Genomic DNA, 22,878 nt, shown 5'->3' on the forward strand with positions numbered 1-22,878 from the left:
GACACAGCAGGGAAATGTAAGGTATTCCTTGTTGGATTCATGTTTCTCAACTTAAAAGTTATATAATTCTTTCTCCTTACTGCTTGAAATGTATACCATCTGTCATTGTCACTTAAAGTGGTCCAAGGACTTATCTCAGAACAGAAGGGAAAAAAAAAAAAAGATTGATTCTGGTTGAACTACAAACTACCCTTCAGTTGAAAGTCTGACCCTAGCAACAAATCTTGGCAATGGTGAACATTTGGATATCATGGGTGAATGTCCAGTGACCTGTTGTCATTCCCTTTGGTGAAAAGGGGAGGCTGAGAAACGATATAAGACAGCCCCTGATGTCCAGACCTGATGTGATGCTCACAGCTAGACCTCATTGTTATTACAAACTAAACTGATGCTGCCATCTCTGCTGTGTTATCCTCCTGTTGGACATATACAATCTCACAATCACCAAACTTCACCCCATTCCACTTCAAAATGAGCTATTTCAGCAATTACACCTTCACACTTGCAGTGCCTGTCCTTCCCAGAGAGAAAATGTGTAGAGGTTCCCAATCATAGAATTGCCCTGCCTTCTGACAATACCAGATCTAGACCAAATCTCATTTCCTTAGATCTTCCCCGAAATTACCCAACTAAGGCCCAAATGTTGAAATAGGTTCTTCCTGAGTCTCTTGATGTGAGGGGCCCACGGTTCCCATTGGTGTGTGTTCTCTCACTGCAATGAGTAATGACCCCACTGTGTTCAGCTACAGGTGTGTTCCTGTTGGTTTTGCTTGAAGAGCATCGACACCCTATAGCCCAACACTTCTCAGTTCCCCTAAATACGTGGTCGGCAAACTGCGGCTCCGGAGCCACATGCGGCTCTTTGGCCCCTTAAGTGTGGCTCTTCCACAAAATACCACGGCCTGGGAGAGTCTATTTTGAAGAAGTGGCGTTAGAAGAAGTTTAAGTTTAAAAAATTTGGCTCCCAAAAGAAATTTCAATCGTTGTACTGTTGATATTTGGCTCTGTTGACTAATGAGTTTGCTGACCACTGCCCTAAGTCAAACCCCATTGTTATCCCTATCCTGAATATGAACCTGCCTCTTACTATCCTCCTTTCTTCCAATCTTTGAAGCATTCCTGCTTACCCAAAATTCCACTTGCTGTCTGCCCAACCCTAACTGGGCCTGCCCCGGGGAAGCTCGGAAACCTGCCTCACAGCTATTCCCAAGCATGACCTCTCAGGGAGGAGGGGGTATCTAGACTGCTCACCTCAGGGATTATTTCCAGCTTGTCTGAACCAGACACAGTATATCGGGAGCCCATGTAGAGTGGTGTCAGTGGGGGCGGCTTGCGTATTCGAAAAAACTGGAACTTCTTTTCTTCATCATCTATGGCCTAAGGGGCATACAGACACTGATTAAGAAAGGAGGGTTTCTGTGGTCTAATCCAGAGATTTCACCCTATGGAATCTGGTCTGAACAGGGTGAGGTGGTGTTTCCACATATTTATGTGGGTGAAGGGGTTATACCACCCATGAACTCTCCCACCCCAATGACCGCTACACAGAGATCCCCACACTTGGCCAGTGCTGTGTTCAAGTGTGAATTGGAGCATGGCTAGAGAAGAAGTGAGAATGGAGGAGTTGGGTGCAGCTCTGGGCAGAGAGCCCTCCCATCCTTCTGACTCCTGGAAAGAAGCTGCGAAAGGTGTCTAGCAATGAGTAGTGAAGCAGTGAGCCCAGTTGGGGGAGGCCTTAGGGACAGAGACCAGTCCATGTCCCATACGTAAACACAGTTGATCCATCTAGGGGGCTCTCTGGGTGCATGTCATGTCTTTGTCAGCCTATCCTGGCCTGACTTTCTGGCTATTGGAGTACCTTCTCAATGGTGCAGTCGCTGGGGATTAGGTAGAGGTGGAAGTTGACTTCCTCAGGATGGAGGCGATAGTAGAGCAACACGTTGGAGATGACAGGAATGCACAGGGCGGTATGGATCATTCTTAGTAGAATGCCTATGGGGGAGAAGCTGGGGTTCTTCAGGACTATGTAATGTGGCTCCACACGGTCTGGCTTCTCCATGAATATCCCATCCTCTTTAATGTGGGCCACTTGGAACCAAGATATGTCCACATGTTGCCCTGAAAAGAATATATTTGAAAGGTGAGCATTTGGTGCCCTCCCTGAGTCATGTATGCCTGGGGCAGTGGGGTCCTTAGGCATAGACTCAGTGGCCTATCTAGGGAACCCAGCAGGGAAGGAAGCATCCTGGGTCTGGGTCCTTTTGGGGTTGTGGGCAATAGGTTTTGAGAGTGGGAGCATCACGAGAAGCCACTCAAGCCAAACCTTTACAATAGCCTAGCTTCTCCGTATTTTTCCTCTATGGAATTTGGCTGTGTTCTTGGCTTCTCAGCATTATTTGGTCAATGTCTTCTTTTCCTTTAATGCTTGTGTCTAATTGTTTCTAAAGTCTATGAGCTACTCAATAATATTCTTATACATCCCTTTTCTGCCCAAATCAGCCAGAATTGGTTTCTTTGATTGCAGCCAAAATCTCTGACCAGTGTACCAGGTGTGGACATTGTCACCACAATAGAGAGCTTGAGGGATGAAGGCTGGTAGTGGGAGATACACTGGCCTAAGTGTCAGGAGTCCTGGCTCCATCCCTGTGTTGCCTGGCAATTACTGCAATGCAGGCCATTTCTGGGCAGCACAGGGACATCCAACGAGGCTCACAGGCCCTTGGTCTGCATGGGCACCAATCAGCACATGGCTGACTGATTTAACCCCAGGAGCAGCTGTGGAGAGTACAGCTAAAGTTTCACATTTATTAATTCCTTTGTGTGTGTATGTGAAAAATAATATCATAGTGGTGTACACCACCTGACAAAATGCAGAAATATTTACATCTGATCTTACCAAGCAGCACAACTATTATTACCATCTTTCACTTTTCTATTAGTCTTTCTCTGCAGCAACACCTTTTCATTTTGGCCGTGTAGCTCTGCCTTTCCCAAGCTGGTTTAAATTGCCCTCCAAGAGCCTGTCAGCCTTTCTAATGACTGCAGTGCTTGATCCCTCCTAGTGGATGTAGCATCCCTAGTTCACTGCTTCTTGTTTTAGTGTTGAGGTTCTTCCACCTCTTTGCCATGATAGATAGTCGTGCAATGCACATGTTTCTGGAGAGAACTTTTCTATTTCCCTTGAGCTATTGTAAGTCCTTGGAATTGTAAGTCCCAAGGGATAAGAAAGTGTGTGAAAGGATGTGAGCAATTCTATGACTTGCCAGGTTTTGCCAAATTGCTTCTCCAAGAGGTGGTGCACTTTGCACTGCCTTGGTGACACCAATTGGATGATGTCACCTCGCCCTCCACAGAACTGGAATGTCCTCATTTGTCGGTGTCAGACAGGGGAACTGAAGCTCCTGGAGGGAAGTGCTTTTTTGAAGGTCATGAGTCAGCTACAGCTCTGGGCTGAGATCCCTGCTCTGAGACCATAGTTCACGGCACTTAAACTCTGTGCCACACTAATTTTGACTGAATTCTGGATGGTGCTGTGTGCGTATCCAACTAGCCTTCTTGCTAAGGTGACCAGCTGTCCTGGCTTGCCTAGGACTGAGAGGGTTGAGAACTACACATAGGACCTAACCAATGAGGGTAAAAAGCAGCTAGTGCCAAATTCCTAAATGAGGCCACTATTAGTCACTGAGGTCATTGTTTCCAGGACAACAAGAAACTTCAGCCCAGACAGCAGGCGACAGGGATTCCTGGGGTCTTGGTTTCCTGGCTGAGCTCAGCACAGTGAGCTACAAGGAGAGTTTGTGCATTTTGCGTCTTGCTTTTTGTATAGAATCCCAAAGGAATAGTCCTGACTGGTTAAAGGGTGAGGTCCAGAATTTGGCCTAGAGAATGCTGATGGACATGGGCTTGGGTAGATCTGGGATGAGTATTGGTGTAGCTCTTTTCCTGGTAGTAATATACCTGGGTTAGAATATCAACTCTGGTCAAGTATCTTCACATGTTTGAGCTTCAATTTCCTCATAGGTATACCAATCAAGATTACATGAGCATATACAGTATGTAGCTGACTTGCATGATATCAGACACAGAATGCTCAGTAACTGTCTACAGTTGTAATTATTAACCATGTTCCAGGACCCCTCAAAGAAAAGTGGCACCACTTGGTGAATTCACTCCTGTCCAGATGTGCTTTCAGTCTTAAAAGCTTAGACTAGATTCCTATATGCTTGAACAGATTCCTGTTCTTTGGGTAAATCCCATTTCCTAAGCCCACCAGAAGGAGGTACAAGACTGACCAAGGCATGGCTAGGGTGTCTGCATGACAGGGAGGGGCCAAGTCATCCAACTCCAAGATAGTAGTATGATTTGGGAGCAAGAGCTAAGGCACTTCTTGTCCTCTTGGGCCCTGTTGGACAATTCTGACTCCAGGCCTTAGACACATGAGGTTTTTCCTCCTGGAATACCTTGGTGTAGAGTAGGGAGTGGCTTTGTAGCCCTGAACATCTCAAGCCAATAACATAACTGGGAAGAGCTGAATCTATTGACTCTATTGACCAAACCCCTAATTCCCTGACAAAGCACTTGGAGATGCCCGGGGCCAAGGTTTCACTTTGAAAAATGGGCAAAATGTTTGTTGTGGTGGCATTATTCATCACTTTATAGATGGTCAGGTGGGAAGAATTAACCAGTCCCAGTTCGTTGTGAGAGCCCTGTGCACCTTCTCCTCAACTTTTCACATGTGAATGGCCCTCTATAGAGCCTGACCTATTTCTCATCTCCCTCTGTACCCTTGGGACTGGCCTCTGTTGCTCCTGCACCCAAGCTCTCCTCCTGATGAGTAGCTTGGATTGTTTACTAAACCTTTGGTCTCAACAAATTAGTCTCTTCTGGGTCTGGTCAGTTCTTTGCTTTTTTTTAGCTTTCTCATTCTATTTATTTTTCTATTAGTTTGTAAGTTCTTCTTACACACACATGCACACACATATATACATATAAATATTATATATTTTAATGTCCATATTTAGAGCCTCTAGTAAATCAATGCCTCTACCTAGCAGTGATACTAAATATATTCAACCATTAGAATGGCATTTTAATCAATATATCTATCTTAACAGTCACACACTGCTGAACTCTGGCAATATGCTCTGTGAAAAGCATCTTTTAACAATTTTGCCGTTGTGCAAACATCAGAGTGCATGTACACAAACCTAGATGGTATAGAACACTATACACCCAGGCTATACAGAATACCACCATTGTATATGTGGTCTGTCATTGACCAAACCATTGATATGAAGCATTATAATTATATCCCCCTTTATTATATAAATAAGCTATACATATTACAAAAGTGCTTTCAACTGATAGAAGCTATAACGTGAGCTGTTTATTAAATCATTCCATCACAATTCCATCAGTTCCTGTCTGAGTCATGATTTGACATGGAGAATTGCATCAGGTTCTTCTAACTTTCTCACTAAATTGATAGACATTAGTTCTGTGGCAACCAGCATTGGCTGGGTGTGCATCTCATGGCCTGGATTGGAAAGCCTGTGCCTCAGCCCCTGCCACCAACACTGCTCCTGATACCAAATAGGCTCAGACTTTGCTGCGTATCCCTGGGTGATGTGGAGAGATGCTGCCTCAGCCACCCCATCCATGCCTGCACATGCGCAGGCCCCATTACTTGTCTCTGTGGCCAATACTGGATTATGTTGTTAGGCCACTTGTAGTCTCAAAAAGTGGAGAATTTATCTTTCCTAATCAGTACTGAAGTATTTCAGCATTTTAACCCAGATGGCAGTTCTAGTGCAGCCTTCACCCTCTTGTAAACTACACTAAGACCTTCAGATTCTGTAACACTCAACTTGCTATTGTTGTTGGCACTTTGTTCTCTCTCTTTTTAAAATCCCCACTCATCAGGCATTATTATTGTTGCCTTATCTAGTTATTGGTTTGTTAAATCTACCCAGATGTGTCTTAGTATCTTTGCTAATCACTTCATCTTGCACCCCATGCTTTCTACGTGTGATCATTTTGCTTGAAGTACATCCTTTTGACTTTCCTTCAGTAAGGATTTGTTTGTGGAAAGCTATCTTGATTTTAGTTTGTTTTAAAATGTCTACTTTAGAGGATTAAAAATGGCAGTAGAGTAAGTGGATGCCACACGAACATGCTCCCAGGAACAAACTGTAATTACAACTAAAATACAGAAAAAGTTCCTGAATAATCAATGGAAAACTCGCAGGAGAGAACCCTGATACCTGAGGACTGAAAGTGGAGACTGCATAGAGACTGGTAGAAGGGGCAGAGGTGCGAAAGGGCTGGCTGGGTGCCCACAAACAGCAACTGAAGACCTGGAGAGATATCTCAGCTGTGGGGGGTTGTCACTGAGACCTCTGGGATCTAATCCCCAAGCTCCTCCAAACCCCCAGCAGAGAGCACCAAAACTGGGGAGAGTACCCACATAACATCTGGCTGTGAAAAGCAGCAGGGTGCTATCTGCCAGGGAGTGACAGCTAAAAATTCAGGCACCCTCTTAAAGGGCCAATGCACAAAATTCCCTGTGGAGCCACCTACCTTGTGCTCTGGCAGAGGGAGGATGAAGTGGACTGGAGCTGTGAGAGCAGAAGACAGGACTGGGGACTTAGGCGATAGAGCTCAGAAGGCCGACACCCCAAGTTTCCTGGGCTGAGTCATTCCCTCACACAGTGAAGGTCATCTTTCCCACATAGACGTTTACCTTGCCCTAGGGCAGTGATGGGCAACCTTTTGAGCTTGGTGTGTCAAACTTCGCCAAAAAAACTGAGCATAACTTGGGTAGTGTGTCACTTTGAGAAAAACATTATTTCGCAAATGTTTCATCCTCGGCATGCGGCCGCCTCAGCGGCCGCGTGTCATCAGAAATGGCTACGTGTGTCAGTGCTGACACACGTGTCATAGGTTCGCCATCACTGCCCTAGGGGAAGACAGTTGACACAGCCTTGACACACCTTGCTCTGAGGCCACTTAAGACATTAAAAATAACAATTAGCCTCCAGACAGAAGCAACTGCCCCATCCTCTTGAAAAAACTCTCACCACACCTAAGAACAATTGCCTGAGGGGCAATTCAAGTTTGAATTCTATTAGTCGGACTCTGGAGGTTTTGAGTCTTTGCCTGATCTAATTAGTGAGAAACAGCCTTTAACACTGTCCTGCACTAGAGATTGAGAGGTGTAGAGGATCTAGCTAATACATAGTCACAAACCCAAACAGACAGCCAAAATGAGGAAACAAAGAAAAAACCTCCAAATGAAAGAACTAGAGAATTCTCCAGAAGAAGAGTAAATGAAGAAGAGATAAGAAATTTATCTGAAATGTAGTTCAGAGTAATGATGATAAAGATGCTCAACAGCATGAAAAAAGATATAGCAACTCTGAAAAAAAGAAGTCTGAGATAAAGAATGACATAACACAAATAAAGAATACATTGGGCCGAAACCGGTTTGGCTCAGTGGATAGAGCGTCGGCCTGCAGACTCAAGGGTCCCAGGTTCGATTCTGGTCAAGGGCATGTACCTTGGTTGCGGGCACATCCCCAGTAGGGGGTGTGCAAGAGGCAGCTGATCGATGTTTCTCTCTCATTGATGTTTCTAACTCTCTATCCCTCTCTCTTCCTCTCTGTAAAAAATCAATAAAATATAAAAACAGAACTCCATATTGTCAGTTATCCCTCAGCATTTAAAAAAAAAAAAAAGAATACATTGGAAGGAATACACAGCAGATTAGGGGAAGCTGAGGATCAAATCAGTGATTTAGAAGACAGAGTTGAAAATATCAATCAGAGAACCAAAAAAGAAAAAACAACTAAAAAACAGGAGAAAATCTTAAGGGAGCTGTGGGACAACATGAAACGTAACAATATTAGAATAGCAGGTGTGCCAGAAGAGGCAGAAAGGGAGAAAAGGCATAGAGAAGGTGTTTGAAGAAATAATGGTAGAAAACTTCCCTAACCCGGTAAAGAAAAAATTCACACAAGTTCAGGAGGCCCAAACAAGAAGAAACCAAACAGGCCCATGCCCAGAAACATCATAATTAAAATGCCAAAAATTAAAGACAAAGAGAGAATCTTAAATGCAGCAAGAGAAAAGAAAACTGTTACCTACTAAGGAGTTCCCATAAGGCTGACACCTGATTTCTCTTCAGAAACTCTACAGGCCAGAAGGGAATGGCATGAAGTACTCGAGGTAATGGAAAGCAAGGATCTGATACCAAGATCACTATATCCAGCAAAGCTATCTTTCAAAATAGTCAAATAAAGAACTTCTTAGTAAAAAAAAAAAAAAAAAAAAAGGTTAAAGGCACACATCACCACCAAGCCAGCATTACAAGAAATGCTAAAGGGACTGCTATATTGAGAAGAAACACAGAGAGAAACCTAACCATACAGAATTAAAATGGCAATAAATAAGTACCTTTCAATAATAACCCTAAATGTAAATGGACTAAATGCTCTAATCAAAAGGCATAGGGTAGCTGAATGGATACAAAAACATGACTCAACTATATGCTGTCTACAAGAAAGCCACCTCAAAACAAAAGACACACAGAGGATGAGCGTGAAGGGAAAGAAAAAAAATTTCCATGCAAATGGGAAAGAAAAAAAAAGCTGAAGTAACAATATTCATATCCGATAAGATAGATTTTAAAATGAAGACCATCACAGGAGACAACAAAGGTCACTACATAATACTAAAGGGTTTGATACAACAAGAGGATATAAGCCTGGTAAACATATATGCACCCAATATGGGAGCACTTAAATATATAATAAAACTTCTAGAGGACTTTAACAGAGAGATCAACAACAATACAGTCATAGTAGGTGACTCTAACACCCCTTTGACTTCACTGGATAGACCTTTCAGATAAAAACTTAACAAGGAAACAGAGATTCTAAAGGACACACTGGATCAGATGGATTTAATTGACATTTATAGAACATATCACCCCAACGCAGCAGAATATACATTCCTCTCAAGTGCACATGGATCATTCACAAAGACCACATGTTAGGACACAAAACAAGTTTCTACAAGTTCAAGAAGATTGAAATTATATCAAGCATCTTCTCAGATCACAGTGGAATGAAATTAGAAATAAACTACAGTAAAAGCACCCCAAAACATTCAAACACATGGAGTCTAAATAGCACGTTATTAAATAATGAACGGGTTACCAATGAGATCAAGAATGACATAAAAAAACTTCCTGGAAACAGATGAAAATGAACACACAACAACCACAAAATCTCTGAGGCACAGCAAAAGCAGTCCTGAGAGGGAAATTCGTAGCACTACAGGCATACCTCAAAAAAACAAAAAAACAAACAAAAAATCAGCAATAAACTATTTAACCCTACAACTGAAAGAACTAGAAAGAGAACAATAAGGAAAAGCCAGAGTAAGTAGAAGGAAGAAAATAATAAAGATTAGAGCAGAAATAAATAACATAGAGACTACAAAAAAAAAATACAAAAATCAATGAAACCAAGAGCTGGTTCTTTGAAAGGATAAACAAAATTGATAAACTGTTAGTCAGACTCATCAAGAAACAAAGAGAGAGGACCCAAATAAATAAAATCAGAAACAAAAGTGGAGAAGTAACCACTGACACCACAGAAATACAAAGGATTGTAAGAAAATACTATGAACAACTATATGCCAACAAGCTGGACAATGTGGATGAAATAGACAAATTCCTAGAAAAATATAATCGCCCGAAACTGAATCAGGAGGAATCAGAAAACCTGAATAGGCCAATAACAACTGATGAAATAGTGGCAGTAAAAAACAAAACAAAACAAAACAAAACAAAACAAAACAAAACAAAAACTCCCTCCAAACAAAAGCCCATGTCCAGACAGCTTCACAGGGGAGATTTATGAAACATTAAAATAAGAACTAAGACCTATACTCCTTAGACTATTTCAGAAAATCCAAGAGGAAGGAATACTTCCAAACTCTTTTTATGAGGCCTGCATTATCCTAATTCCAAACCTTGATAAAGACACTACAAAGAAAGAGAATTAGTCCGGGTGAAGCTGTATCCCGGGTCCGGGTGAGGCTGCACGCCCCTGGATCCGGGTTAGGCCACACGCCCCTGGGTCCGGGTGAGGCCACGTGCCCCTGGGTCCGGGTGAAGCCAGATCCCGGGTCCGGGTGAGGCCGTGCGCCCCTGGATCCGAGTGAGGCCACACGCCCCTGGGTCCGGGTGAAGCTGAATCCTGGGTCCGGGCGAGGCCGTGTGCCCCTGGATCCGGGTAAGGCTGGGTCCCGGGTCCGGGTGAGGCTGTGCGCCCCTGGGTCCGGGTGAGGCCACGCGACCCTGGGTATGGGAGAGGCCACGCGCCCCTTGGTCCGGGTGAGGCCACGCGCCCCTGGGTCTGGGTGAAGCTGGATCCCGGGTTCGGGTGAGGCCATGTGCCCCTGGATCCGGGTGAGGCCACGCACCCCTGGGTCTGGGAGAGGCCACGCGCCCCTGGGTCCGGGTGAGGCCACGCGCCCCTGGGTCTGGGTGAAGCTGGATCCCGGGTTCGGGTGAGGCCATGTGCCCCTGGATCCGGGTGAGGCTGGGTCCCGGGTCTGGGTGAGGCCACACGCACCTAGGTCCGGGTGAGACCATGCGCCCCTGGGTCCAGGTGAAGCTGGATCCCGGGCCCGGGTGAGGCCACGTGCCCCTGGGTCCGGGTGAGGCCACACGCCCCTGGGTCCAGGTGAGGCTGTGTGCCCCTGGATCCGGGTGAGGCCACACGCCCCTGGGTCCGGGTGAGGCCACGCACCTCTGGGTCCTGGTGGAGCCGGATCCCAGGTCCGGGTGAGGCCATGTGCCCCAGGATCCGGGTGAGGCTGGGTCCCAGGCCTGGGTGAGGCCATGCGCCCCTGGGTTCGGGTGAGGCCACGCGCCCCTGGGTACGGGTGAGGCCGTGTGCCCCTGGGTCCGGGTGAGGCCACGCACCTCTGGGTCCGGGTGAAGCCGGATCCTGGGTCCGGGTGAGGCCGTGTGCCCCTGGGTCAGGGTGAGGCCACGTGCCCCTGGGTCTGGATGAGGCCACGCACCTCTGGGTCCGGGTGAAGCCGGATCCCAGGTCCGGGTGAGGCCATGTGCCCCAGGATCCGGGTGAGGCTGGGTCCCAGGCCTGGGTGAGGCCATGCGCCCCTGGGTTCGGGTGAGGCCACGCGCCCCTGGGTACGGGTGAGGCCGTGTGCCCCTGGGTCCGGGTGAGGCCACGCACCTCTGGGTCCGGGTGAAGCCGGATCCTGGGTCCGGGTGAGGCCGTGTGCCCCTGGGTCAGGGTGAGGCCACGTGCCCCTGGGTCTGGGTGAGGCCACGCACCTCTGGGTCAGGGTGAAGCCGGATCCCGGGTCCGGGTGAGGCCGTGTGCCCCTGGGTCCAGGTGAGGCCACGCGCCTCTGGGTCCGGGTGAAGCCGGATCCTGGGTCCGGGTGAGGCCGTGTGCCCCTGGATCCGGGTGAAGCTGGGTCCCGGGCCCGGGTGAGGCCACGCGCCCCTGGGTCCGGGTGAGGCCATGTGCCCCTGGATTCGAGTGAGGCCAGGCGCCTCTGGGTCCGGGTGAAGCCGGATCCCGGGTCCGGGTGAGGCCGTGTGCCCCTGGATCCGGGTGAGGACACACGCCCCTGGATTCGGCTGAGGCCACACGCCCCTGGGTCCGGGTGAAGCTGGATCCCGGGTTCGGGTGAGGCCGTGTGCCCCTGGATCTGGGTGAGGCTGGGTCCCGGGTCCGGGTGAGGCTGCGCGCCCCTGGGTCCGGGTGAGGCCACGTGCCCCTGAGTCCGGGCGAAGCCGTGCCCCTGGGTCTGGCCGAGACCAAACCAAAGGGAGTCGGACCTGCATTACCACCATTTGTCCACCATCCAGAGCTGAGGGGTCAGTGCCGACATGTACACATAAGGAACTGGTGGACATTGAAATTGGGTCTCTAAAGAACTGTTGGTCCAGAAAGAAACTCACTACAGACTGATTCATTTGCCTGTCAGCATAACTATTATTGCTCGTCTCACATTCAGTTCTTATAAGTATATCTCTAGGGACACATGATCTCGCTCACCTAGGGGAAATGATAAACAACATAGACTGAGGAACAAGAACAGAACCAGAAACAAGGAGGCATCGATTGGACTATCGGGCCTCAGAGGGAGGATAGGGGAGGGTGTAGGGGGGAGAGATCAACCAAAGGACTTGTGTGCATGCATATGAGCCTAACCAATGGTTAAGTTCAACAGGGGGTTGGGGCATCCGTGGGGAGGGGTGTGGGATGGGAATGGGGGGATGAGGACAAATATGTGACACCTTAATCAATAAAAAAATATAAAAATAAATTAAAAAAAAAAGAAAGAGAATTACAGGCCAATATCCCTGATGAATATAGATGCTAAAATCCTCAATAAAATTCTAGCAAATTTCATCCAGCAACAAAGTGAAAAGATCATACACCATGATCAAGTGGGATTATTCCAGGGATGCAAGACTGGTACAATATTCGCAAATCAATAAACGCGATACATCATATAAACAAATTGAAAATCAAAAATCACATGATCATATCAATACACGCAGAAAAAGCATTCAACAAAATCCAACACCCATTTTTGATAAAAACTCTCAGCAAAGTGGGAATAGAGGGGGCATATCTCAACACGATAAAGGCCATATTATGACAAACCTACAGCCAACATCATACCCAATTGGCAAAAACTAAAACCATTTCCCCTAAGAACAGGAATAAGACAGGGATGCCCACTCTCACCACTCCTGTTCGATATAGTACTGGAAGTGCTAGCCATAGGGATCAGACAAGAAGAAGTAATAAAAGGCATCCAAATTTGAAAAGAAGAAGTAAAACTCATTATTTGCAGATGACATGATATTGTACATGGAAAACCCCAAAGACTCCATAAAAAAACTATTAGACTTAATAAATGAATTCAGCAACGTAGGAGGATACAAAATTAACACCCTGAAATCTATGGCTATTTTTTAATACAATTTTTTTTATTGATTTCAGAGAGAAAGAGTGAGGGAGAGAGAGAGATAGAAACATCAATGATAAGAGAGAATCATTGATTTGCTGCCTCCTTGCACACCCCCTATTGGGGATTGAGCCTGAAATCTGGGCATGTGCCCTTGACTGGAATTGAACCCGGGACTCTTTAGTCTGCAGGCCCATGCTCTATCCACTGAGAAAAACCAGCTAGGGCTCTATGGCTTTTTTATACACCAATAATGAACTCACAGAAAGAGAAACGAAAAAAACCCAATCCCATTTACCATTGCAACAAAAAAATAAGATACCTAAGAATAAATTTAACTAAGGAGGTAAAAGACCTGTACTCAGAAAACTGCAGGATGTTGAAAAAAGAGATAGAGGAAGACATAAACAAATAGAAGAATATACCATGTTCATGGATTGGTAGAATCAACATCATTAAAATGTCCATACTACCCAAAGCAATCTATAGATTCAATGCAATCCCCACTAAGATACCAACGGAATATTTCAGAGACTTAGAACAAACCCTCCAAAAACTCGTATGGAATTAAAAGAAAAGACCCTGAATAGCTGCAGCAATCCCGGAAAAAAACAAAGTTGGAGGGATCACAATACCAGATACCAAGCTATATAATAAAGCCACTGTTCTCAAAACTGCCTGGTACTGGCACAAGAACAGACATATAGACCAATGGAACAGAACAGAGAACCCAGAAATTGACCAAAGCCATTATGCTCAATTAATATTTGACAAAGGAAGCAAGAGCATACAATGGAGTCAAGACAGTCTCTTCAATAAATGGTGTTGGACAGATACATGCAAATAAAATGAAACTAGACCATCAACTTACACCATACACAAAAATAAAATCAATATGGATAAAGGACTTAAACGTAAGATGGGAAACCATAAAAATCTTAGAAGAATCCATAGGCAACAAAATAGCAGACATACTGTATGTCATAGCAATATCTTTACTGATACATCTCCTAGGACAATGGAAACTAAGGAGAAAATAAACAAATGGAACTACATCAAAATAAAAAGCTTCTGCACAGCAAAAAAAACCATCAACAAAACAACAAGGAAGCCCACTGCATGGGAGAACATATTTGCCAATGCTATCTCTGATAAAGTTTTAATCTCCAAAGTTTATAGGGAACTCAAACAACTTAACAAAAGGAAGATAAACAATTCAATAAAAAAAAATGGGCAACGGACCTAAATAGACACTTTTCAAAAGAGGACATACAGAAGACCAAGAGACATATGAAAACATGCTCAAAGTCACTAATCATCTAAGAGATGCAAATCAAAACAACAATGCGGTGCCATCTCACACCTGTCAGAATGGCTAGCATCACCAAATCAACAAAGGACAAGTCTGGCGAGGATGCAGAGAAAAAGGAACCCTCATGCACTGCTGGTGGGAATGCAGACTGGTGCAACCACTGTGGAAAACAGTATGGAGTTTCGTTAAAAAATTAAAAATGGAACTCCTATTTGACCCAGTAATCCCACTTCTAGGAATATAGCAGAAACACCAGTCAAGAAATCAGAAACACCAGTCAGAAAGGATATTTGCACCCCTATGTTCATAGTGGCACAATTTATAATAGCTAAGATTTGGAAACAGCCTAAGTGCCCATCAGCAGCTAAGTGGATTAAAAAACAATGGTACATCAAGAAAGAACTCTTACCATGTGCAATAGCATGGACAGACCTGGAGAGCATTATGCTAAGTAAAATGAGCCATTGGGAGAAAGATAAATAGCACATGATCTCACTCATTTGTGGAATATAATGAACAACATAAACTGATGAACAAAAATAGATCCAGAGGGGGGGAAAAAAGAAAAAAAAATTAGAACATAATAGAAGTAATCCTGTTATTTTCAGATTTTTAATATTTCCTACACCTTTAGTGATATTATACTATGTTAGTATAGTTTTGGTAATATTATTATATTTAAAATCTTTTTTTTGAAATAGTAATGCTTATTGCATGTAATATATCTATAATAATAAAAGCATAATATGCTAATTAGACTGGACAGCTGAATGTCCTTCCAGACATCTTTCTGGATGTCCTTCTGGATTAAGCTGGGACTGTGAGGGCTGAGGCAGAGGCAGCTGCTGCAGTGGCGGTGGGGACTGAGGCAAGCCACCGTGGCTGTGAGGGCTGAGCCCCTTGCACAAATTTTGTGTATCAGGACTCTAGTCCTACCTAATAAAATAGTAATATGCAAATTGACCGCACCGTCCCTATGACAAAGCCACGCCCACCAGCCAAAGCCACGCCCACCAGCCAATCAGGGCGAGTATGCAAATTACCCAACAAAGATGGTGGTTAATTTGCACACGCTGAGGGAGGGAGGAGTGAAGACTGAAGACAACTTAGAAGGAAGAGGGAGGAAAAGCGGAAAGCAAGGTGGCTGCCAGAGGGAAAGCCCATGCGGGGCGGGGCAGGGCAGAGCGGGACGGGCGGCAGCGGCCGTGGGTGCAGGCGCGGCAGCTGCAACGGCAGCACACGCGGCTGCAGCAGCCGCTTGCAGGATTCTTCCTGCAAATGGGCTACTAGTATATATATAAAAGCCTAAGCGAATGTTTGACCAGTCAACCGGTTGCTATGATGCGCACTGACCACCAGGGGGCAGACACTCAGCATAGGAGCTGTCCCCTGGTGGTCAGTATGCTCCCACAGTGAAAGCGCCAATCAGCTGACCTAGGGACACCAGACGCAGGCTCAGGGCTGGCTGTCGCATCCCGGAGACTGCAGTGGAGCAAGCCTAATGAGTGGCAGTGGCAGTCGCTGTGGGGCTGGGATGAACAGGAGCAGCAGGCACAAGCGGCAGGCAGCATTGGATGGCTGGTTTTGGGCCGATCCCCTCAGGCCATGCTGAGGGACTTCACCAGTGCACAAATCCGTGCACTGGGCCTCTAGTATTATTATATTTAAAATTGTTTTTCTTGAAATATTAATGTTTGTTGCATGTAAATGGCTAATTGTTTTATATCTACAAATAGTAGATTTTTTTTGGTATATTGTGAAAAAATAAACATAATGGAAAAATAATAAAATGTCTATTTTACCTACTTTTTTCATTTTTTTATTAAGGTATTATATGTGTACATATTTTACCATTAGCCCCGCCCCACCCCACTCCCATATATGCCCTCACCCCCCAGTGTTTTGCGTCCATTGGTTATGCCTATATGCATGCATACATGACCTTTGGTTGATCTCCTATCTCCCCCACCTCTCCCTAACCTTCCCACTGTAATTTGACAGTCTGTTTGATGCTTTATTGTCTTCATGTTTATCTATCTTTTTGTTTATCAGTTTATGATGTTCTTTATTATTCATAAATGAGTGAGATCATGTGGCATTTTTCTTTCATTGACTGGCTTATTTCACTTAGCATAATGTTCTCCAGTTCCATCCAGGTTGCTGCAAATGGTAAGAATTCCTTCTTTTTTTATGGCAGCATAGTATTCCATTGTGTAGGTATACTATAGTTTTCTGATCCAGTCATCTGCTGACAAGCACCTAGGCTGTTTCCAAATCTTAGCTATTGTAAATTGTGGTGCTATGAATATAGGGTTGCATATATCCTTTCTGATTGGTGTTTCCAATTTCTTAGGATATATTCCTAGGAGTGGGATTACTGGGTCAAATGGGAGTCCCATTTTCAGTTTTTTGAGGAAACTCCATACTGTTCTCCACAGTGGCTGCACCAGTCTGCATTCCCACCAGCAGTGCATGAGGGTTCCTTTTTCTCCGCATCCTCGCCAACACTTGTTGTTTGTTGATTTGTTGATAATAGACATTCTGATAGGTGTGAGATGGTACCGCATTGTTGTTTTGATTTCCATCTCTCAGATAATTAGTGACTTTGAGCATGTTTTCGTGTGTCTCTTGGCCTTCCTTCTGTCTTCTTTTGAAAAGATTCTATTTAGGTCCGTTGCCCATTTTTTATTGGATCATTTATCTGCCTTTTATTAAGTTATATAAGCTGCCTGTAGACGTTGGAGATTAAACCTTTATCAGTGATAACATTTGCAAATATGTTCTCCCATACAGTGGGCCTTCTTGTTGCTTTGTTGATGGTTTCTTTTGCTGTGCAAAAGCTTTTTATTTTGATGTAGTCCCATTTGTTTAATTTCTCTTTAACTTCCATTGCCCTAGGAGCAGTATCAGTGAAGAAGTTCTTTTGGCATATGTCCGAGATTGTGCTGCCTGTGGATTCCTCTAGTATTTTTATGGTTTCCCGTGTTATGTTTAAGTCCTGTATCCATTTTGAGTTTATTTTTGTGTATGATGTATGTTGGTGATCTAGTTTCATTTTTTTGCATGTATTTGTCCAACTTTCCCAACACCATTTATTGAAGAGACTGTCTTGACTTCATTGTATGTTCATGCCTCCTTTGTCAAATATTAATTGAGCATAGTGGTTTGGGTCGATATCTGGATTCTCTATTCTTTTCCATTGGTCTATATGTCTGTTCTTGTGCCAGTACCAGGCTGTTTTGAGAACAGTGGCTTTGTAATACAGCTTGATATCTGGTATTGAGATCCCACCTACTTTGTTCTTTCTCAGGATTTCTGTGGTTATTCGGGGTCTTTTTTTATTTATTTATTCCAGATGAATTTTTGGAGAGTTCTTTCTAGGTCTGTGAAATATGCTGTTGGTATTTTAATGGGGAGTGCATTGAATCTATAGATTGCTTTGGGTAGTATGGACATTTTAATGATGTTGATTCTACCAATCCATGAACATGGTATGTTCTTCCATCTGTTTATATCTTCCTCTATCTCTATTTTCAGTGTTGTATAGTTTTCCACGTATAGGTCTTTTACCTCCTTAGTTAAGTTTATTCCTAGGTATCTTAATTTTTTTGGTGTGATGGTAAATGGGATTGCTTTTTTAGTCTCTCTTTCTGTAAGTTCACTATTGGTGTATAGAAATGCCATAGATTTCTTGGCGTTAATTTTGTATCCTGCTACATTGCCGAATTCATTTATTAAGTCTGTTAGTTTTTTCATGAAGTTTTTCGGTTTTTTATGTACGATATCATGTCATCTACAAATAAGGACAGCTTTACTTCTTCTTTTCCAATTTGGATGCTTTTTATTTCTTCTTCTTGTCTGATCACAATGGCTAATACTTCCAGTACTATATCAAACAGGAGTGGTGAGAATGGGCATCCCTGTCTTGTTCCTGTTCTTATGGGAAGTGGTTTTAGTATTTGCCCATTGAGTATGATGTTAGCTGTGGGTTTATCATATATAGCTTTTATTATGTTGAGGTATGATCCTTCTATTCCCACCTTGTTGAGAGTTTTTATCAAGAAAGGGTGTTGGATTTTGTCAAATGCTTTTTCTGCATCAGTTGATATGACTATGTGATTTTTATCTCTCAATTTGTTTATGTGGTGAATCACGTTTATTGATTTGTGGATATTGTACCATCCTTGCATCCCTGGGATAAGTCCTGCTTGGTCATGGTGTATGATCTTTCTGATGTACTGCTGGAGCTGATATGCTAGAATTTTCTTGAAGATTTTGGCATCTATGTTCATGAGGGATATTGGCCTATAATTCTCTTTCACTGTGTTGTCTTTATCTAGTTTTGGTATTAGGGTGATGCTGGCTTCATAGAGGGAGCTTGGAAGTGTTCCTTCCTCTTGAAATTTTTGGAATAGTCTGAGGAGGATAGGCTTTAGTTCTTCCTTGAATGTTTGGGAAAACTCTCCTGTGAAGCCGTCTGGCCCCGGGCTTTTGTTTGCCGGAAGCTTTTTGATGACTGCTTCAATTTCTTCCATAGTTATCAGCCTATTGAGCTGTTTAGATTCTTCCTGATTGAGTTTTGGAAGGTTATATTTTTCTAGGAATATGTCCATTTCCTCCAGGTTGTCCAGTTTGTTGGAATAAAGTTGTTCATAGTATTTTTTAACAATCCTTTGTATTTCTTGGGGTCTATTGTTATTTCGCCTCTTTCATTTCTGATTTTGTTTATTTGGGTCCTCTCTCAATGCTTCTTGGTGAGCCTGGCTAGAGATTCATTAATCTTGTTTATCCTTTCAAAGAACCAGCTCTTGGTTTTGTTGATCTTTTGTATTGTGTGTTTGGTCTCTATGTTGTTTATCTCTGCTCTGATCTTTATTATTTCCTTCCTTCTGCTTACACTGGGCCTTTCTTGTTGCTCTCTTTCTAACACTTTGAGTTGTAGGGTTAGGTAATTTATTACCATTGTTTCTTGTTTTTTGCAGTAGGCTTGTAGAGTTATGAACTTCCCTCCCAAGATTGCTTTCGCTGTGTCCCATAGATTTTGGATTGTTGTTTTTTCATTGTCATTTGTTGCCATGATGTTTTTTATTTCTTCCTTGATCTCTCTGGTAACCAAGTCATTGTTTAATAGCATGCTGTTTAGTCTCCATGTGTTAGATTTTTTTGGATTGTTTTTATTGTAGTTGATTTCCAGTTTTATGCCACTGTGATCTGAGAAGATACTCGGTATGATTTCTATCTTCTTGAATTTGAAGAGACTTTGTCTGTGTCCCAGCATATCGTCTATCTTTGAAAATGTCCCATGTGCACTTGAGAAGAATGTATATTCTGTGGCTTTGGAGTGAAATGTTCTGAAGATGTCAATTAATTCCATCTGGTCTAATAAGTTATTTAGGATTGATATTTCTTTGCTGATGTTTTTGTTTAGAGGATTTGTCCTATGGTGATACTGGGGTATTAAAGTCTCCTACTATGAGTGTATTGCTGTCAATCTCTTCCTTGATATCCTCCAGGAGTTCTTTTATGTATTTGGGTGCTCCTGTATTGGGTGTGTACATGTTTACCAGAGTTATTTCTTCTTGATGGATTGCTCCCTTTAGTATTATGAAGTGGCCTTCCTTATCTCTTGTTATGTCCTTCACTTTTAGATCTAATTTGTCATATATAAGTGTTGCTACCCCAGCTTTTTTTTCAGTTCCATTCACCTGGAAAACCTTTTTCCATCCCTTCACTCTCAGTCTGTGTGCATCTTTTTTTCTGAGTGGGTTTCTTGTCGATAGCAGATATATGGGTCTTGTTTTCTTATCCAATCCGTTACACTGTGTCTTTTGATTGAGGCATTTAATCCATTTGCATTTAAAGTTATTATTAATAGGTACTTATCTGTCGCCATTCTTATTCTTTACCCCTGTGTTCCTTCTTCGCTTCCTATATTCTTTTTTATAGCAGATCCTTTAACATTTCTTGCATTGCTGGTTTAGTGGTGATAAATTCCCTTAGTCCTTTTTTGTCTGTGAATCTCCTGATTTCACCTTCAATTTTGATTGATAGCCTTGCTGGGTACAGTATTCTTGGTATCAGACCCTTCCTTTGCATGACTTTGCATATTTCATTCCATTCCCTTCTGGCCTGATGAGTTTCCGTTGAGAAATCGGTTGCTAGTCTGATGGGGGTTACTTTGTATGTAACTTTCTGTCTCTCTCTGGCCGCTTTTAAGATTTTTCTTTGTCGTTGGTGTTTGCCAATTTAATTATAATGTGCCTTGGTGTTGGTCTTTTGGGTTTCATTTTGCTTGGGACTCTGTGAGCTTCTTGGATTTGTGTGGTGTTTTTCTTCCCTATATCAGGGAAGTTTTCTGTCATTATTTCTTCAAACAGGTTTTCCATTCCTTGCTCAGTTTCCTCTCCTCTGGAACCCCTATTATGTAGAAGTTGTTTTGTTTTGTTTTGTCCCACAGTTCTCTTAGGCTCTCCTCCTGCTTTTTAAATTTTTTTTTTCTAGAAGCTGCTCTAATTGGGTATTTTTTCCCTCCTTGTCTTCTAGCTCATTGATGCGGTCCTCTGCTTCTTCCAGTCTACTCTTGATGCTTTCTATTGAATTCTTTACAGCAGCAATGTTATTTTTCATTTCTTCTTGATTCTTCTTCATTTCCTATTGGTTCTTACTCATATTGTCGAATTTGTCTTCCATTCTTTTCATCCACCTTATGACCATTTCTCTGAATTCTTTCTCTGACATGTTGTTAGCCTCTATTTTGTTTACTTCCTTTTCTGGTGATGCCTGCTTTTCTTTCATATGTGGGCTGTTTCTTTGTCTCCCCATATTCTCTCTTCTCTGGATGTCTGGTTATGTAGTTGTCTCTCTCCTTATCTCAGGTGAAATCTGACCTTTCCATGGTGGAGTGTAGACCTCCTCTGAAACCGTATGTTTGCGCCAATTGGGGCCCTGTGTTCTGGGGCTCCAGCTGTTCGGTGGTTTCCACAGTTGCAACTTTTCAAGCTTCCAATAAGATCTTCCCAATTTAACTTGCACTTTGAACTTTTAAAGAGGTCACGACTCTGCAGCTTCATCATGGGCTTTGCATGTGGTGAATTTCCCTCACCTTTTTTTTTCAGTGAATTTTCCACACCTTTTCTCGGTGTAATTTTTTCCTTCCTTCACTGTAGGCGAAAAATATCATTTCCACCAGATGTCCCACGTTCAGGCACCAGATGTGGGAACCCCTTTCATGCCCCGGGTGGTTCAGGGTTCAGGTTCAGGGTTCAGGTTCTGGAGAAGGCCACACACAAATGAAATAGACTAGAAAAATATTAATTTGGAAAATGGAGGCCAGGCGGAAGCCCAACTCTAGTGGGAGGACTATGATTACCTACTTTTTAAACAATTATTTTCTGTTACAATTCTTGATTGGCAATGATTTCCTCATTACTGTGAGGATATCATTCTATTGTCTTCTGCTTTTCATTGTTACTGTTGAAAATCAGTTGTCATCCTAATTGTAGCACCTTTCTGGTTTATCTTTCTGGATGCTGTTAAAAACTGCCCTTAGATGTCTGTATTCTGGCGATGCACTTTAATGGGTTGATTGCTGATTTCTCTCGATCCCGCTCTCCTGCTTTGGATTTTTTTCCTTTATAGAAGAAAATTCTTTCAGCAATTCTAGAAATTTCTTGGTAATTCTTTGAATATTACATCCTCTCCATTCTCTCTATAATATTTTCCTAGAATTCTGATTAGATATATGTTAGGCCTTCTCATAGTATCTTTCACGTCACTTATTCTTTTCTTAAGTATGCTTTAATATATTTTATGTCAATATAGCTTTGTTTCAAACTTGATTCATCATTTTAATGGTTTATTGATTCTTGCTCATATTTTAAAAATGATTTATTTAAGCATAAAAAACATATTTATTTTTTTCTGATAATTTAAATGTCTGACTTGTTTATAGGCCTGATGTAACCTGAGGTTTCTGTTGGTTCTCACTTATGATGCCTGCTCCCTGTTTCTAAGGTTTTGCCTGTTAGCTTATATTTTCAGAATTATATCTGTGGGAAGTCTTTGGAGATGGGAGATGTTGGGATAATTACATTACCCTTTATGACTAAGTCACCTTCTGAGATGCCCTACTTTTGTGGCTTGAGTTCTCATATGGAGTCTGGTGACACCGTTTCTTCTCCCTGCCTCTAACGGTAGCAATGGCTTCCCATTTGTTGCTGTTCTCCAGATACTGCAACCTTTCTCATTTGTTCACTTAGCCTTACTTGCAAATAGACTAGTCTTTGAAAAGTCTCCTAAAAAATCTCAACTGAGTACATCATATGTTTCCTGATGAGACCCTGAGTAATATAATCTATGTGAAGAGAACTTAATAAATGATAGCTATTATTGTTATTGAGAAGACCACTTTTTATTGAGGGGAATCTTCAAGTAATTCAGGCAAAAATGATTATGATGCTTGGGGACAAAAATGTTTCAAAAAAGATATGCCCAGAGCATTGTGGAATGAGAAAGAAAGCTCTCTCCACTTCTTTAAC

General features: G+C 43.0%; 1 protein-coding gene across 1 annotated transcript in view; it reads right to left on the reverse strand.

Annotated features, from left to right (window-relative positions):
- LOC103299921 (NACHT, LRR and PYD domains-containing protein 1) overlaps positions 1–22,878 on the reverse strand; it is an 84,370-nt gene that overhangs the window by 7,846 nt on the left and 53,646 nt on the right. Inside the window, 2 exon segments of the mRNA XM_054709358.1 lie at positions 1,252–1,377; positions 1,859–2,118. Of these exon segments, the coding sequence (XP_054565333.1) occupies positions 1,252–1,377; positions 1,859–2,118 (386 nt within the window).

This window comes from Eptesicus fuscus, chromosome 20 (assembly GCF_027574615.1).
Source record: "Eptesicus fuscus isolate TK198812 chromosome 20, DD_ASM_mEF_20220401, whole genome shotgun sequence".
NCBI classification, from domain to species: domain Eukaryota; kingdom Metazoa; phylum Chordata; class Mammalia; order Chiroptera; family Vespertilionidae; genus Eptesicus; species Eptesicus fuscus.